Source organism: Ochotona curzoniae, unplaced genomic scaffold (assembly GCF_017591425.1).
Source record: "Ochotona curzoniae isolate NIBS_2020 unplaced genomic scaffold, NIBS_Ocur_1.0 contig_908, whole genome shotgun sequence".
Lineage (NCBI taxonomy): Eukaryota > Metazoa > Chordata > Mammalia > Lagomorpha > Ochotonidae > Ochotona > Ochotona curzoniae.
In genome coordinates this window covers 3,930,592-3,947,831 of record NW_024466607.1, presented here as the reverse complement: position 1 = coordinate 3,947,831, position 17,240 = coordinate 3,930,592, and the positions used below count along the sequence as shown (strand labels likewise).

Here is a 17,240-nt window from a genome sequence, read left to right as displayed (position 1 = left end):
ACATGGTGCCCATCTGGCATGTCAGTGCCTGCAGGTGAGAAGTGAACCTGCTGAGCCATTGCACTGGCCTCATTGGTGCCTTTTAGTAGCTGGATCCTTGGTGTATACCCCTTGGTCTTTGAACAAGTGGTATGTTTTCATACAATTATTGAACAAAATTTCTGGAAACCTGCCTAGCTCTTGAGAAAATTTGTCTTCACGTTTCCCACCAGAAAAAAAAAAAATGTTTTCCGTTAGTTGGATCTCAGTGACTGAGGGCTCCTGGGTGGTTTTCTGTATGTTGGCACCTCAGTGGCACCCTCTGTGGGCTTTAAAGAGGATTGCGCCTGTGAGGTTGCTGTGCAAGAGGGCCCTGTGGCGGGGTGGTGCAGAAGACAGGCACGCAGATGCAGGCGGGTGCAAAGGTGGGTTTTCTGATGCACCATGAACCTGCATGACTGCTGTTTTTTAGAGTCAACATTGGAGAGGTGTTTAGGTGGCTGAGATGTGTGTTCTCTCGAGTGAAAGCTTAGCCTGCTTTGTTGCTTGTCCAAGCCCCACTCTCGGGGCTGTCGTTGAGGCCGACCTACAGCTGGGACAGGTAACCAACTTACAGTGCCTGTGGAGTCTAGGAATGGGGTTGTCCCAGAGAGGAGAACTATCTTGTGGAAGCTTACAGAAAGAAGAGTGCTGATTTGCAGAAATGAAAGCTTGTATTTGCTGAACCCTGGACCCTACCTGGCCAGCTTTATTGCTTTCTTCAAGCCCGGAGCCCTGAGATTCCAGGGTGACTGGCACTTAATCCTGAGGCTGGTGTCTGCACAGGAGACCCACGGGTTCTGGTGGTCGCCTTTGTCGCTGCTCCTCCTCCTTGCCAGATGCACGCCCCGCAGGGCTTTTCTGTTGACAACCATAGCTTATTGCCCATCAGACAGAATTAGACATTTATTTGGGAAATTACACCCACTCGATGGATGTTCTGCTCATGTTGTAACCAAAGTTTAGAACTCTTTCGGGACTGTCTGATCTTGGAAAGGCTTTCTTTTGTTATTTATTTATTTTATTATTATTTTTAAAATTTTTATTGAAAAGTCAGATATACAGAAAGGAGGAGAGACAGAGAGGAAGATTTTCCATCCTCTGTTTCATTCCCCAAGTGACCACCCAAGTGTCTGCCATGGCCGGTGCTGCGCAGGAGTCAGGAACTTCCTCCAGGTCTCCCACAGGTGCAGGGTCCCAAGGCTTTGGGCCGTCCTTGACTGCTTTCCCAGGCCACAAGCAGGGAGCTGGATGGGAAATGGGGCCATGAGATTGGAACCGATGCACCTATGGGATCCCGGTGTGTGCAAGGCAAGGACTTAAGCCACTAGACTACCATGCTGGGCTTCTGGAAAGGCTTTTTGAAGAAGCTGTCAGTTATTTTCATGAGTTTTCTCTGTGTAACAAGACCTTACCAGTCCTTTTTTGTGTCCTGTGAGAAAGATGGCGTGGCTGGACAGGCACGCTTGTCTGTTTCTCTCCAGCAATGCAGCGGGTACAGCGTCTGCTCAGCTCCTGGTTCTAGGCCAGAGCCCTGGTGCCCTGTGAGAGGGGTTCCCTCGGGTGGAGTTCTTCACACTGATGCTCGCAGGGCCCTGACTGCGTCACATTGCTTTGTGCACGCTGACCACGCCCTGTGGCTAGGCACTTGGTCCTCATTTGGTCATGTCTGATAGCTGTCCTGCTCTGTGGTGAATAGCTAGGTAATACTCAGCAGGTTTAGATAAAGGATGTTGGGGGGCTGACCTTGGGACCCCACAGGTTAAGCTGCTGCTTGTGGTGCTGGCATCCGCAGTGGCGTGCCGGCTAGAGTCACAGCTGCTCCGCTTCGATCTGGCTTCCCTGATGTGTCTGGGAAGGCGGTAGGTGGTCACCCGTGCATTCGGGCGTCTGCCTTGCAGCTGGGAGACCACGGTTGTGTTCCTGGCTCTGATTTTGGCCTGACTCAGGTACTGCTGATGTGACCGCTCGGGGAGAGACGCAGTGGATGGGAGATTCTCTGATGCTTCTACTTCTTTTTGTCACTTTGCCTTTTAAATAAATAAATCTTTCAAAAAAAAAATGTTCAGGTAAGTTTACTGACACATAATGATGGCTAATATTGGGATTCTGTTAGTTGTACCCGACCTAGTCTTGACATCCTAATTGATGTTTGTTTGTTGGTTTTTTCTGATATGTGAAATAGGCAAAGATTCTTTAGTAATCTGTAAGTGAAAACCAGTAGAATTATAGGGTTTTCCCATTTCTGCTTTGAAAGTAAGTTTTGTTTTTAAGATCATGAATCTTGGAGGAAAAGCAGCGGGTAGGCAGTACAATAACCTGTGCCTGGCGTGCCGAGGCTGTTCTCTGTGCTGGCGTTTTGGAATTGGTGTTCTAGAGAATCCGTCGCATAGAATTCAGCTAGCAGCAGTAAATGCTTGCAGGGACGCTGGGCGAATGGAGGGCATAGATTGTAAGGCACTCAGACTTGCCCCTTTTATTTCCTTTTTAGGAGAAGAAGTTGATGAAATGGAATTCTCGGGGATAACGCCGGTGGCAGCCCGTTTCTCTCCATCAAAGCTGAGCTCCCCAGGGAAGCAGGGCCCAGGTGATTCTTCCCATTACGCCGATGCCCCAGAAGCAACTCTGCTTTCGTCAGAGTCTGGTTCCTGCAATAGGTAAGAAACAGCAGTGGGCAGCTCCTGGATGGACCGTGTGCAGTCCCAGATGGCTGGGGGCTGTGTGGACCAGCCCGCTCACTGAGTCAGTCATGAAGGGCTGTCATTTTTTATAGTATACACAGAAATGCCAGAGGGCAGTATCTACGAGCAAGTTTGAAGACACTGGTTATGTTTAAGTTCAACATTCTCAGTGAAGAGGAAGGCAGTGTATTGCAGCTCAGTTTTCAACTTTTTCTCTCAGTAGCACAAAATAATGTTTCATCTTGCTGTCCGTGTTGTCTTAGATTTTTTTTAAATGATTCCTTACATTTTCAGAATATAGCTCACATGGTAAGCATGATGTTTATAATCTAGTTAGAAACTTGTTAGTAGCTTTTTACTAGTTAGTAGTAGCTTGACAAAGGCTGTTATAACACTGGTGGGTGGCCAGTGTGGTGGCTTCTCAGGTTAATAGCCTGTGCTGCTGGCATCCCATGTGGGCACTGGACCAACTCCTGGCTGCTCCATTTCTGGTCCAGCTCACTGCCGATGCACCTGGGAAAGCAGCAGCCCAAGTGCGTGGACCCCTGCAGCCGTGTGGGAGACCTGGGAGAAGCTTCTGGCTCCTGACCCCCAGCTTTGGATGAGCCCAGCTGGTATTGCAGCTATTTGAGGGTTGAACCGTGGATGGAAGATCTCTCGTTCTCCTTCTCTTCTTCCTTTTGTGTAAATCTGTCTCTCCAATAAAAATCAGTAAATCTTGAAAAAGAAGGAAAAAAAAGCCCTCAGGGCTGACATAGTGGCTAAATGGGCTTATCTTCTGTCCACTGGTGCTGACATTTTGGGTCCTGGCTGTTCCACTTCCAGTCTAGCTCTCTACTTGTGGCCTGGGGAAGCCAGGGTGAATGACTGTTGGCCCTGGGACCTTTGCACCTACATTGGAGACCTGGAGGAATCTTCTGCTCTCAGCTAAGCTCTGGGAATGAATTAGCAAATGGAAGACCTTCTTTTCCTGTCTTTCCTCTCTGTAAAATCTACCTTTCAAATAAAAATAATAAGTCCTAGAAACAAAGCAAAAAAAACTGGCGAGTGGCACAGTGGTGGGAACCTCGGTCTATGGTGCCGGCAGCCCACATGGGCCCTGGGTCAAGTCCAGGCTGCCCAACTTCTGCACTAACTGCCTGCTAATGCACCTGAAAAAGCAGTAACAGACAGTCCAAGTTCTTGGCCCTTGGACCCACGTGTAGCACCCGGCGAGAGTTCCAGGTTCCTGGCTTGGGCCTGGCCCGGTGGCAGCATTGCAGCCTTGTGGGAGGTTAGCCAGTCAGTGGATGAAGTCTCTCTGACTTTCAAATAAATAAATACATCTCAGAGTAGAAAAGAGCTGCCCATCTGACTATTACCAGAGCTTTCAGGGAAAGAAGTCAGGAAGGTACCAGCCCAAGCCAAGTGCCTCTAAATCCTCAGGGACTTTGATCTCTATCTGCTTTCTGTGACACCGACAGGGGCAGGAGACGAGTGGGACACGACGCCGAGCGTTTGCTGAGCTTTTGTTCAGCAAGCAGTTTCTCAAATCCTGTTTTATAATGATTGTTCCTTTACCACTTGTCTGTTACAAGTTGTAAATCAACCTTGTGGAATTTTCTTCCTTATATGGGCAAATGTGGTTGTCTTTTTTTCCTTTCATTTTTATCATCAGTTTTTTTTTGGGTTTTGTGTGATAATTTTCTTGTTTTTATTGTAAAGCTTTTGATTTTTCTAAAGAACTTTAAAATAAAAAGATTTATTTTTATTTGAAAAGCAGAGAGAGGAGAGACAAAGATCTTCCATCCACTGGCTCACTCCCCATGTGGCCACAGTGGCTGGAGCTGTGCTGATCCAAAGCCAGGAGTCTGGGGCTTCCTGTGCGTCTCCCACGTGGCTGCAGGTCCACTGCTTTCCCAGGCCACAGGCAAGGAGTGGAATGGGAAGTGGGCAGCCAGGACATGGACTAGTTCGCAGATGGAATGCTGGCACATGCAAGCAGAGGATTAGCCTGTTAAGCCACCATGCTGACCCCTAAAGAACCTTAAAACAGACAAACAAAAAGGACTTATTTATGTATTTAAAAGATGGAGTTATTGGGCCCGGTGCGATGGCGCAGTGGTTAAGGTCCTCACCTAGCACGCCCGGGATCCCATATGGGCGCCGGTTCTAATCCCGGCAGCCCCGCTTCCCTTCCAGCTCCCTGCCTGTGGCCCGGGAAAGCAGTCGAGGACGGCCCAAGGCTTTGGGACCCTGCAACCCGCGTGGGAGACCCGGAAGAGGCTCCTGGCTTCGGATCGGCATAGTATCGGCCGTTGCGCTCACTTGGGGAGTGAATCATCGGATGGAAGATCTTCCTCTCTGTCTCTCCTCTCTGTATATCTGCCTTTCCAATAAACAAATAATAAAAATAAATCTAAAAAAAAAAAAAGATGGAGTTATGCAGGAAGAGACAGAGGAAAACAGACATCTTCCATCTGCTGCTTAACTCCATGTATGGCTGCACCAGCTAGACTGGGCCAGGCTGGAGTTTAGAGCCTAGAACTCCAGCTAGGTCTCCCCTGTGAGTGCCATGACCCAGAGATTGAAACTGTCTGCTGCTTTCCCAGGAGCATCAGCAGGAAGCTGGATCAGAAGTAGAGCTGCCAGGCCTTGAACTGGTACTCTTAGAGGATGCTGGCACCACAGGCAGAGCCTTAGTTCACTGTGCCACAGCCAGCTACTAAGATACCTTTATAGTTAGTTGCTCTTCTTGTGAAAAATGGAAAATTTGAATAAAAAGAATAAAATGTCATGGTTTTATCAGCCAGAAATATCTTCCTGCTAGCACTTTAATGCATTTATCCTTCCAAAGATAGAAATGTAGATGGTCAGATAGAGGAACATAATTGCATAATTTTAAACATGCTTTTATTTGGGTGTTTGAATGATTCATTTATGTGAAATTCATTTAAGAGAGAGAGGGAGAGATAAAGAGAAAAATCTTCCAGCTGGTAGTTCCCTTCCCACATTGCCAGGGCTAGGCCAGGCTGAATCTAGGTGCCACGAGCTTGTCCAGGTCTTTTGTGTGGGTGGCAGGGACCCGAGGACATCGGCTGTCATCTACTCGTCTGCTTTTCCCAGGCCCTTAGCAGAGTGTCACATGGGAAATGCAGCAGCTGGGATGGAGTATCACAGGTGGTTGCTTTACCGGCTCTGCCACAACAAGCTCCCAGATCCTCTTCTTTGTAAGAGAACAGCCATGCTGCTTAGATCTATCACATGTTCACATGTGTAGCAGTTTGTATTGACACCCATAGTTATGCCATAATGCAGAATACGGAACTTGCTCTTATGCTATTGGATAAGGGCTTTGGCCTCAGTCTAATGTTCAAACATAAGACTTGGCAGATGGAAAACTAATAATCCTCTTGTTTTAAGAATCAGTAGATCTGTGCAGTTCTGGTATATTGGTGGACCATTTTTGTTGCTGACTTAATTCTATTAGCTAAGTCCGTTCTGTAGCATTTTAAGTGTTAGGATTGTGGTTTTTTTTCTAAGCTAACCTGAAGACCAGTGACAAACACATTGATGAAAATTTGAAATTTTTGTGTGACTTCTTTGCTAGATGGTTCCCGATAGTTCAAGAGCCTTGTCCAAGTTTCTGTAAATTAGCTTATTGTTTTTCTCAGTCCAGAAGAGAGAGCTTTTGTTTCCCATGCCTTGGCAAGCTGAAGACCCTGCATTTTTGCTGAGGGTGTCCAGGAAGAAGGAGTGCTGCTGGTTATGAGCTTGGCGGGCAAGCATGGCAGCCATGCTCGCCCTGGGCACAACCTGTAGGTCTATACAAAGAAGTTATAAAGAGTCGGTCTCTTGGCTTGACTGGGATAGGACACTGCTCTCTGGGTTAGATGATGTTGCAGCATATTCAGTTTCCTATTTTGGGGAATTTTATGTGAGTGAGTATGGTTGTTCCCAAGAAGGGCCCACTGGCAGGTGGGCAAGATGCTGGCTGCCCTCTCCTGTGGGCCGTCAAGAAGTGATGTGTTTTATGTCCAGCCTGTGAGAAATTACCAAGAGAGTGAGAGAAAGCAAATACGAAAATGTTGGCCATGGGAAAATCTGGATGACAGGGCCATTTTCTAATAGTTTTGAAGTTGAAAGTTTAAAAATTTCTGAAGAAGTATTCATCATGGAAGCTCCTGGCTTATCTTATAAGCTAGAGGAATGGCTAGCTGACTTCCTGCATCTTCAGAGTTTCTGAAAGGAAAGATTTACGCTCGCCATTTGTTATTGAGTATGACAGTGGCAAAAAGCAGCAGCCCGAGCTGCCCTTGGCCTGCTGAGTGGAGCTCTCACTCGTCCCAGCCAACCCAACGTGGATGCTTCAGGTCTGAAGAGGTAGAGAGATGAGCTGGTGACGTGGCTGGCCCAGCACACACCGAGAGCGGCTCGGCCAGGGCTTTGTGACCAGGTTTGTTAGTGCTAACCTGGCTGGGCTTCTGGCTGGGCTGGTTACACACGAACCTGAGTCTGCTCAGGTATAACTAGTATATTTGAACTTCTAGTTCCCAGAAAAAGTGGTCATCTCTTCTCAGATACTGAGCTGATGGCCGCCTCTTGTGAGAAGTTCCCCACAAACAGGAAGCGCTCAAGCTGAGCAGCTATTGGCAATGGGGCTGATAGGTTTACTGCGACTTCCTTCACCTTTCCGACATTTCTAAGAGATCTGTCCAGAATTATTAAGGAATAGAGAGGAAAAGCAAGAACAAAACATGTGCAGAAGTCCATTTTTGATATCTCAGCTTTGAGAGGCAGAATGTGTGGTCCCATCCTCTGGTTTTCTACCCATTTGGCCACAGTGACCAGAGCTGGGCTGGGGTCAAGGCTAGGGGCAGTCCAGAGCTATCCCATGGGCACCAGGGACACAGTGACTTAGCCATTGCCACTGACCGCAGGGGTTTCACGGGGAAGCAGCTGGAACCAGGTGTTGGAGCCAGGCCTTGGTCGGGTACCCCCATGTAGGTGGGTGCATTTTAGTCCCTAGGCCAGATAGTTAAAGTGCAGCACCCCTGAGTCCCTGGAAGGTGGTAGAGGTACTCTCCTGCTTTGGGGGCATTGCTCTAAGGGCTGTGGCTTGGACACTGGCACCCTCAGGTGTTTGATGCGGTCTGGGGGATGGGCTGGGCAGGCACTGGCACTGTGGTCAGAGAAGCCTCTCGTGGAGGGGAGGGCGGAGTTGGAAGAGAGACCGAGAATTTCAGGTTTGATTTCAGGCGGGCTTTTTCTTGCAGATCGTGGTTAGTATTGGGTGCTTGTTCTAGGTGGGTGTGTCAGGGCAGATGCTGGAGTGAGGAGCTCCGAGTCCTGGGCACGTGTGCTTGGTTAGTATTGGGTGCTTATTCTAGGTGGGTGTGTCAGGGCAGATGCTGTAGTGAGGAGCTCCGAGTCCTGGGCACGTGTGCTTGCTGCTTTCTGCTGACCAGGAAGCTGTTGGACTCAGCCATGGTTATCGGTAACTTTGATCTTCCTGGGCCACAGTCTCCTGGAGTTTGTATTGATCGACACAGCGAAACATGCAGTGAGCCGTGTGGCTTCTCCTGGCACAGATCCAGCCTAGAGGTGTGGCACTGGAAGGCCGGAGGCGTCTGGCTGGCTTAGGGGTGTTCAGGTCGTGTGTGGTGAGGCCATGTTCTGACTGGCAGACTGCTGTGGCCAAGAGCCTCACGAGCGGAAGCAGGCAGTTTGAAATGGCTAAAGTGGCGTGGTGCCACCACAAGAGAGAGGGGGCGGTGCTGCTTCATTTGGAAGGTAAGACAGCATTTCAGGGCCAGGTGTCCAGGTAAGGGCCCCTGGATCCAGCTGAAGTGGGATCTTCCAGGGATCCTGGGAACTGGGTTAGAACTCACCCAGGTCACCCCGCCCCTGCTCAAGGGGCAAGGGCACTGCTGTGAGCCATTCCTGGGGGCTGAGCGTGGTGCGTCCCGCCTTCCATGCTGTGTACAGTACAGGCCTTACTGTGAGGGTCACCCTTAGGCCAAGGTGCTGGTGCCGGAAGTCCAGCCTGGGACACCTAGAGGGCAGGACACCAACATGGTTTCAAGTGCAGGTTGTGGCTGCTCATAGGGTGCTATGTCTAGCCCAGGATAATACAGCAATGCCCAGGGGGCTGCACAGAGCATGTGTCTGCCCAGCACACCAGCCCTTTGCTGCCAGGAGAAGTAAGAGAATAGTGCGTGTTGGAGAAGCACAAATATTCTTGAAAGTTCCTGGCTGAATAAGCCCCCAAACTAAGGGGGGAAGCGGTGTTTGCTGTGAGCAAAGGTTTATGGTTTCATTTTAAGTGATAATAAACTCCAGTGCAAAGTCATCTGTCACCAAGCTGAAGTTCATTGACACACTGAATAAAAACCTGGGCCGTCCGTGCCGCAGCCAGAGCTCCCGGGTGTCCGGGCACCTCCCTTCTCATCCTGCTCTGCGCCTGCCTGGCTCGGGGCATCTTCAGCCCCCAGGAGGGTGCACAGGGCTCTTTTGATGGGCTCTGTGGGCTGTGGCAGCAAAGCCTGCTGGCGTGGTCCTTTGAAAGGCTTTAAATGCGCCCCGAGAGGTATGTGCTGTGAGGTCTTGACCCTGTTGGATGTCTTTTGGAAGCCAACCTTCTGTTTGGCACATTTTATAACCATTTTTAATATGTTTTTATGTATAGTTACTTTCTGCCTAATGTGAACGCAGTACTTTTGAAGTATGCTTGTCTGTACTATTTCTTTACATTGAAGAGTGTTGCGTTTTCCTTGACTTGCTGTTTTGTAGCTCACTTGAAGTCTTTCCTGCTGTGTTGTTTTGTGTTCATGTCTGTAAGTGGGTGGGATTTATTGGGAGCTGTGTTTCTCAAGGTGGAGGCTGCACAGCAGCAAGGCTAAAACTGGCTTTGAATTGGAAACGTTAATACGAACTCATGTTTTGCTTGAGCTGGCTTGGAGTGGTCGTCTACAATGTGTGTGCATTTGGGTGGTCAGTGAGCTAATATCATGCCTGTGCCTTATTCTGTCAGCTTGAGGACCACGAAGCATTCATTCTGGAGCTGGCACTGGAGCATGAAACATGATCCTGAAGCATTTTCAGTACCAGAAAGTAAACAGGAGAGAAAGGAAAGAACAGGTAGGGGAAGGGAGGGGGGAGAAGAAATACAAAGGGAGGGAACACATGGACAATAATTGGGACTTATCAAAGGGACCCAGGAGGATGAGTTCCTGGTGTCCCATTCTAGAAGGATTTCAGCAATAGTATAAATAAAGTTGGATTAGATTGACTTAAAGTGGAAAAAAAATCCCGAGTTCATTCTGATACAAATGTAATGCGGAATAGACAGTTCTGGGGCTGATGTTGTGGCATAGCAGGTAAAACCGCCCCCTGCAGTGCCGACATCCCCAGGGCCCAGTTCCTGTCTCAGCTGCTCCACTTCCCATACAGCTCCCTACTAATGTGCCCAGGAAAGCTTTTGAAGATGGCCCAAAGTACCCACGTGCAAGACCCAAAAGAGGCTCCTAGTTCGTTGATTTGGTCGGGCCTAGTCATGGTTGTGTGGCCATTTGTGGAATGAACTCTAGGAGATGGAAGATTCTGTTTCTGTCTCTTTGTGTAACTGCCTTTCAGATACATAGAGTTAAATCCAGGGGCGAGGGGGGGATGCTTCTGAGTAGAGGAATTTCAAATAATTCATGTTAATTCTTTCCCTTCACGGAAGTGCGACATAGACCCCCTACTCCGTGAGGTGATTTCTGAGAAGGAAGGGGTGCTGGCCAAGGCCGGCAGCAGGGCCAGCGCACACAGTGTGGGCCCTGGGCGAGGACCCTGAGCGTCACACTGCACCCCTGCGGTCTCCCTCCCCACAGCTCAGGTTCTCAGACTCCTGGCACTTCAGTGAGTATTCCTCAGAGCTGCCAGGGTCTTCAGAAAGGAGGAGCCGAGCAGCCTGAGGCCTGGTGGCATGGAGCACCCCGAGTGGGGACCTGGGAGGGAGAGGGGACAGCAGGGATGAGGAAGTGGGGTGCAGTGTAGACTTGAGTGCTGAAAATGTGTTTGTATCGCTTTGTTAGCAGTAATTAATGTATCACAGTAACAGAATGCTGGTTGTGGAGAGGATGGAGTGCAGGGTGCACAACTTTCTGAAGTGCCTTTGACGTTTTCCGTAAATGTTAAATGGGCTTAGCATTGTGTGCGTTCTTTGAGACGTGACTTGGGACCCCTGCGTCGCATACCGGAGTGCCCGTGTCTGAGTCCTCGCTGTCCACTGGGGCTTGTGCTGCTGCATACTGTGAGAGGCAGCAGGCGGTGCTCCACCCTTGGGGGACCCTGCATTGGGGGACCCCTGCATTGGGGTCCCAGCTGCCGGCCTCTGCTTGGTGAGCCTCAACTCTTACGGGCGCTGGGAGAGTGAACCCAAACTTGGTGGGGTCTCTCTCTCTCTCTCTCTCTCTCTCTCTCGCAAATACAAGCATTAATAAGTAAGTCAAATGATATTGGTATGAAAGTATTGAGAATGTATTGAATGCATTTCAAAACCAAAGTTACCAAATCTGTTCTTTAGCAGAAAATCAGATGCTGCTGAATTATAGCAAGTTTAACTATGAAGTTTCATGATTATTAAACTATTCTTCCTTTCCATTTAATATTACACATTACATTTAGCCATAACTATTCATTAGCAAAACCCTCCTTTAATGTTCCTTGTAAAAGTTTAATTTGTAAATGCAGCATAGAGAAGAACTTAATTTTCTTCCTCAGTTTTACTCTTTTTTTCTTGCACTACTATTTGACAATGTAGTCTCACTTCCTAGGGGGTGTGGTCCTCATTGCCTTTGCATCCCGAGAGAAGATGGCATGGCTTTCTAGCTGTCTCACCTTCGTCACTTTATTCACCTTCTTCCTCCTGCTCGTCTTCTTCCTTCTTTGCTAATGTGAAAGGCAGAGTTACAGAAAGGGAGAGGCCAAGAGGGATCTTCAGTCCACTGGCTAACTCCTCAAGTAACTGGGCTGGCCGGGGCTTGACTGGGGTACAGCCGGGAGCTTTATCTGGGTCCCCCGTGTGGTTGCCGGAGCCCAGGTACTTGGGCCATCTTGTGATCCTTTCCCAGGCGCATTAGGGAGCTGGGACGGAAGTGGAGCAGCCAGGATTCGTGGGATGGTGGCGCTGGGACACAAGTGATCCCAGTGTGCGGGCGGCAGCGTGACACGCTGAGCCACAGCGCCAGTCCCTGCCCTCCTCTGTTACCAGGTTTTTATTGGTGAATCTGTACTTGTGAGGGTGAATTGAACAGTAGTTCATTTTGTTTTCTTATTCTCAAGCAGTTCATGTTCGTACCTTTTATATTTCTTTTTTTAATTATGCATTTCACTGGATAATCTGATGGGCTCCTTTATAATAGCCTTTGTGACTGTTCTGTAATTCTTAAATCATCAGCTTTCCAAGTCAGACCTGAGTAGCACTCATTTTTGTTTTTAGCATAGTCACCAGCAGCCTTGATACAGCGACCCATCTGGAGATTTGAGATGCTGCAGAAAGCTTGTACACCTGAGTGTTTATAGAAGGGGCCAGCATTGTGACATAGTGAATCCGGCCAGTACCTGCAATGTTGGCATCGCATTGGGGTACTGGTTTCTGTCCCTTCCAAATCTACCTCTGTACTCATGGGCCTGGGAAAGCAGCTGAAGATGACCTAAGGTTTTGGGCCCTTGCTGCCAATGTGGGAGCCCCAAATGAGGCTCCTTGCTCCTGGCTTCACCCTGGCTCAACAACCCAGGGTTGTGTCCATCTAAGCAGTAAAATAGTGGATCTCTGTCTCTCTTTCACTGTAACTCTGAGTTTCAGATGAATAAACTAATCTTCAAATGTTGTTAGAAATCAGCAGTTCTTTCCAGGTCCTGCACTTAACAAATGATGCCTTCGGTGTTGTGCCATGTAGATGTGCTAAGCCATCGCCCACATGGGATGGCTGTGATGTTGAAAGGTTTGGTTGGCGTGATGTCTTGATACTTGCATAAGATTGTTTTATTAGAAAAAAAAATGTGAAAATCAAAAGAGAGGGAGGAAAAAAGGAAAAGCCTTCCATCTGCTAGTTCACCCTGTGTGGTGACAGTGACCAGGGTCAGGCCACATCAAAGCTAGGAGCCCAGGTAGCAGGGGCCTAGACCACTAGCAGGAAGCTGGGTCGGAAGTGGAGCAGCCAGGACATGAACTGCTGCCATGTGGGGGTGCCAGCGCTGCAGGTGGCAGCTCAGCTGTACACACTGTGCCACGCCAGCCCCAAGGTTGGCTTTTTAAAAGTGTTTCTCTTGAATTTTTCAGACATCAAGTGGACTTTATAGGAATCTTTATTTTGTGCTTCTTGCTTATGTTTGCCTTGATGCATAAAGGTGATAGATGGACTGGTACCAACAAAATTCAATAAAAGGAAAGAACAGCTGAGAGTGTACTTTCAGCATGCTTTGGGAAGACTAACCCTGAAGCCTTGAAGGAATTGCTAGTCCCTTATAAATGTTGAACACACGTCAATAATTATTTTTTCAGTATTTTCAGACCCTCAAATAGTTTTCACTAGCTTTAAGGTTAAAGTAAAAACTGGACTTTGTTCTAATGATTGAAATTTGGTGAGTTAATATGTAATTCACAGTTATGCTCCCTGGAACTTTGTGTTTTTAGTCCCTTGGTCAAGTTTTAATTTGTTCCAGCCACCTTGAATGTGGTTTTTCCTCTTTTCTCCTCTGACTCTTTTTTTACATCAAAGCAACCACGTTGTGAGTCTCCTTGGAGACCCTCAGAATCTATGGAGGAGGGGCCTTGGGGCCCACGCAGGAAGGCACACTGACAAGTCACCAATGTGGCACAAATATTTTCATGTATTTTCACAAGTCACAAATATGTCACAAATATTTTCTTCATAGAGAAGGAAACAGAGGTGCCGAAGGTGGCTTACCCACCTAAAGTGAATCCTGAAGTTACCTTAAGCTCAAGGGCAGCTGAACCCAGTCATTTCCAGCCCAGTTGTCTTCCCATTTAGTGCCTCATTCGCGATGCAGTTGGATCCTTGGTTAGGGGAGTTTAATTAGACGTGGAAGGATCAGGGGTGCTCTGGCTTTCCTGAGGCAGGCTGCTTGCACATCTTGTCCCGTTGGTGTCCTGATGACTGGCACACAGTGCAGGCTGTCAGGGGCAGGCAGTGTTAACATGCACACCTCTACTCTCTCCCACACAAAGACGTCCTGGACATCAGTACATAGTGAATTGCTGATCTAGCTTTCTCTTATTGATTTTGCCACCTAAGTGGTGCATATTGTTCCAGTAGCTTAGAGGAACTCAAGTGTTCAGGGGAAATAGGTTGGCCTAAGTGGTACAGGCTTGTTTTCAAAAAATTTTTTAGCTAATTCTGCAAAAGCCAATTATAGAAGCATCCAAGATTTCATTATTACGTAGCGTAGTGTACTTGACTGTGCTGGGTGACACATCATTGGGCTGCCGAGCTGGTGGGGGACATGTGGACAGCAGGGTCCGACTGCTCCCGGGGCAGGAAAAGCAGCAGCTATGTCGGGGACGGGCGAGATACTGGGTGAAGGGCCTGCTGTCAGGATCTTCTGAGTCAAGCTTGGTTTTTCTGTTCCCTAGTTCTTACAGAGGCCTCAAGTCCATAGTAATAGTTTTTTCTTTGGTAAGGTGGAATTGATTAACAGATGAAGTACAAACAAAAAGTGTATGCAGTTCCCCCAGTTGATTATTTTCATGCAATGTTAGAATTTTAGATGATGAGGCACATAATGAAACAACAATGCAGCTCAGTACTATATTTTAGAATGTTATCATGTTTTTAAAGTGAAAATGATATATTTTTAATATCAGACTTTCAGGTTATATATGTGTATGTATGGATGGATATAAAATCTTTTCTTCCCAAAGTAAGAGTGCTGAGTAGCCCCTGGGTAGGCAGCTTAGCCCTGGGGAATTTTGAGCTCTGAAACAAAGCATGCCCAGTTGGAGTTGCAGGGTCTTGAAGCAGTCCTGGGCACAGCAACGCTTTGGGGCAGTCAGGTGAGAGGACAGTCGGGTCTGTGGCGGGAGAGGACTTTCTCAGATTGATCTTTAGGAGGAGATCTTGGTAGTTTTCAAATCAGTGTTTCAGCTGGGCTGCCAAACCCCAAAACAGCTCTTGCTCTAGAAGTGAAAGAAAGAATGTAAGGGCCTGGCACACCAGATCAGTGGTGAGATCCTCTCCCTTGCACCCACTGGGCTCCCATGTGGGTGCTGGTTCTTGTCCCAGCTGCTCCACTTTCCAGCTCCCTGCTTGTGGCCTGGGAAAGCAGTCAAGGACGGCCCAAAGCCTTGGGACCCTGTATGTGGGAGACCCAGAGGAGGCTCCTGGCTTCAGATCGGCTCAGCTCTGGCTGTTGCAGTAACTTGGGGAATGAACCAGCAGATGGAAGATCTTTCTGTCTTTCCTTCTCTGAGTATTTGCCTTTCCAAGAAAATAAATAAATACATTTATATTTTAAAAAGGGTGGAATGTAAATGCCTTTTTTTTTCAAGGCATATGTAGAGAGTGAATCGAATCTTTAAAAAATATTCAAGGATATTCTTGGACCCAGCGCGATAGTATAGTGGGTAAAGTCCTCGCTTTGAATGCTGGGATCCCATGAGGTCGCCAGTTCTAATCCCGGCGGCCCTACTTCCCATCCAGCTCCCTGCTTGTGGTCTGGGAAAGCAGTCGAGGACGGCCCAAAGCCTTAGGACCCTGCACCGTGTGGGAGACCTGGAGGAGGCTCCTGGCTCCTGGCTTTGGATTGGCTCAGCTCTGGCTGTTGCGGCCACTTGGGGAGTGAACCGTCGGACGGAAGATCTTCCTCTCTGTGTCTCCTCCTCTCTGGTATATCTACCTTTCCAATAAAAATAAATAAATCTTAAAAAAAAAGAGGAATAAATATTCTTTTTGAGCATCTAGAGATTTAAAGGATCCCACATACCCAGTGGGAAAGTTAGACCAACGTCATAGTTGACCCACAGAGAAATGCACGTTGATGTCTTTGGCATGTGAGGCTGGCCACTGCCCTCACGGCTGGCGCTGCAGGGTGCTCACTTCTGACGGAGTCCCTGGAGGGAGAAGGTGGTGGGCGTCTTATCCTCACTCCACACATACACAAAACACCCATTTTCTTTATAATAAAATGAGACTGCCAGCCACTCCCATTCACTCGTGCAGACTGCCTCTTGCTAACCTAGGGCGCTCTGAAGTACCTGTGATTACTGCAAAGGGGAGATCTGTCAGGTTGGGACAGGGACGTTCCCAGGGGATGTTGAGAATCGAAAAGGTTGGCACTCGCTGTGGCATTTTTAGCAGGCTGTTTCTTTTCTAAGTGGGGAAGCAGTATACACTTACATTGTTTGTCTTTTTCATAAGGCTCATAAATAAATAACCTAATGAAGAAGATTATATTTGGAGACAGGATGGAGTTTTAGGGAGGGAGGGGCAGAAAATTTGTCAGTGTACATTTGATGTCTTTGATTTTGAACTATGTAAAATATATTAATTTAAAATAAAGTACAAGTTTGTTAAAATTTGCAGTCATTATCTCGGTTTTATCTTAAATCAGTGGTTTCATGACGTAAATGTAAGGAAATAGTAAATAAAGTTGTATAATTTAGGTGCTAGGGACATATTTGTTTCTCATAAAATTAGGAGAAAACACTGTCTAAAGAACCATTTCAAAGTAACTTACTGGCATGAAGCCGTGTCTTGCTATCAGTTAAGGAGAACTTAATCCTTTTGAGCTGTTACTAGTATGTGTTGAGAGAGACAGACTCCTCTGTTGGTCCACACCCCACATGCCCACAGCAGCGAGAAGATGCAGACTCCGTGTGGAGTCAGGAACCTGGCTGCTTGGGCTCTCCTTGCTGCCCTGGGTGTGTGTTGGAGGAAGACATGGTCGGGAGCAGAGCTGCTGTGGAACCCAGCCAGCCTGGTCTGGGACCAGGCAGCTTACCTGCGAGGCCAGGTGCTGACCCAAGTGCTGACTATATTTTTAAGGCTTCATAATTAGAAGATCTGACATTATTTTAAAAGACAAACTTAAGAATATGACATTTAATGTTGCCACAAAATCTGTTTCTGCCAATACATGCTATCGTTTTGTACTTTATCACATTTCTTTTTCTCTTGGAGTGTTTTTCAACTTTGTTACAAGTTACTAGAAAAGAATATTAAAGCTTGAGATAGTTGTGGGTTTTGTTTTGTTTGCGTTTTTGAAAGGACCAGGGGCGTTGTGTGGGCCGGTTTGGGACAAACTGGACGTTTGTTTTGGGGACTGCAACTTTGCTCAAGATTCTGTGAGATCCCTCCTTGAAACTGCTGGAGCTCAGCTCTGTGTCCCTGGCAGGTCCCTCTTCACATCTCTCACGGGTGATGGTGGGGAGGGTGCCGCTGTGTCCCTGAGCTGGGCCTGCCTCGGCTCTCTGCCCTGCTCCCCTGCCTGCGGGATCGAAGCAAGTGAGGTGACAACACATGTCACTGCTTTGTGAGTTGAACATAAAGGGAGTTA

The 17,240-nt window shown here is 47.8% G+C and overlaps 1 protein-coding gene across 1 annotated transcript in view; it reads left to right on the top strand.

Moving 5' to 3' along the window:
- The window catches only part of RAD18 (RAD18 E3 ubiquitin protein ligase), a 61,427-nt gene that overhangs the window by 34,507 nt on the left and 9,680 nt on the right, over positions 1-17,240 (top strand). The window contains exon 11 of the mRNA XM_040995109.1: positions 2,510-2,675. Coding sequence (XP_040851043.1) covers positions 2,510-2,675 — 166 coding nt within the window. The remainder of the gene's footprint in view (positions 1-2,509; positions 2,676-17,240) is intronic.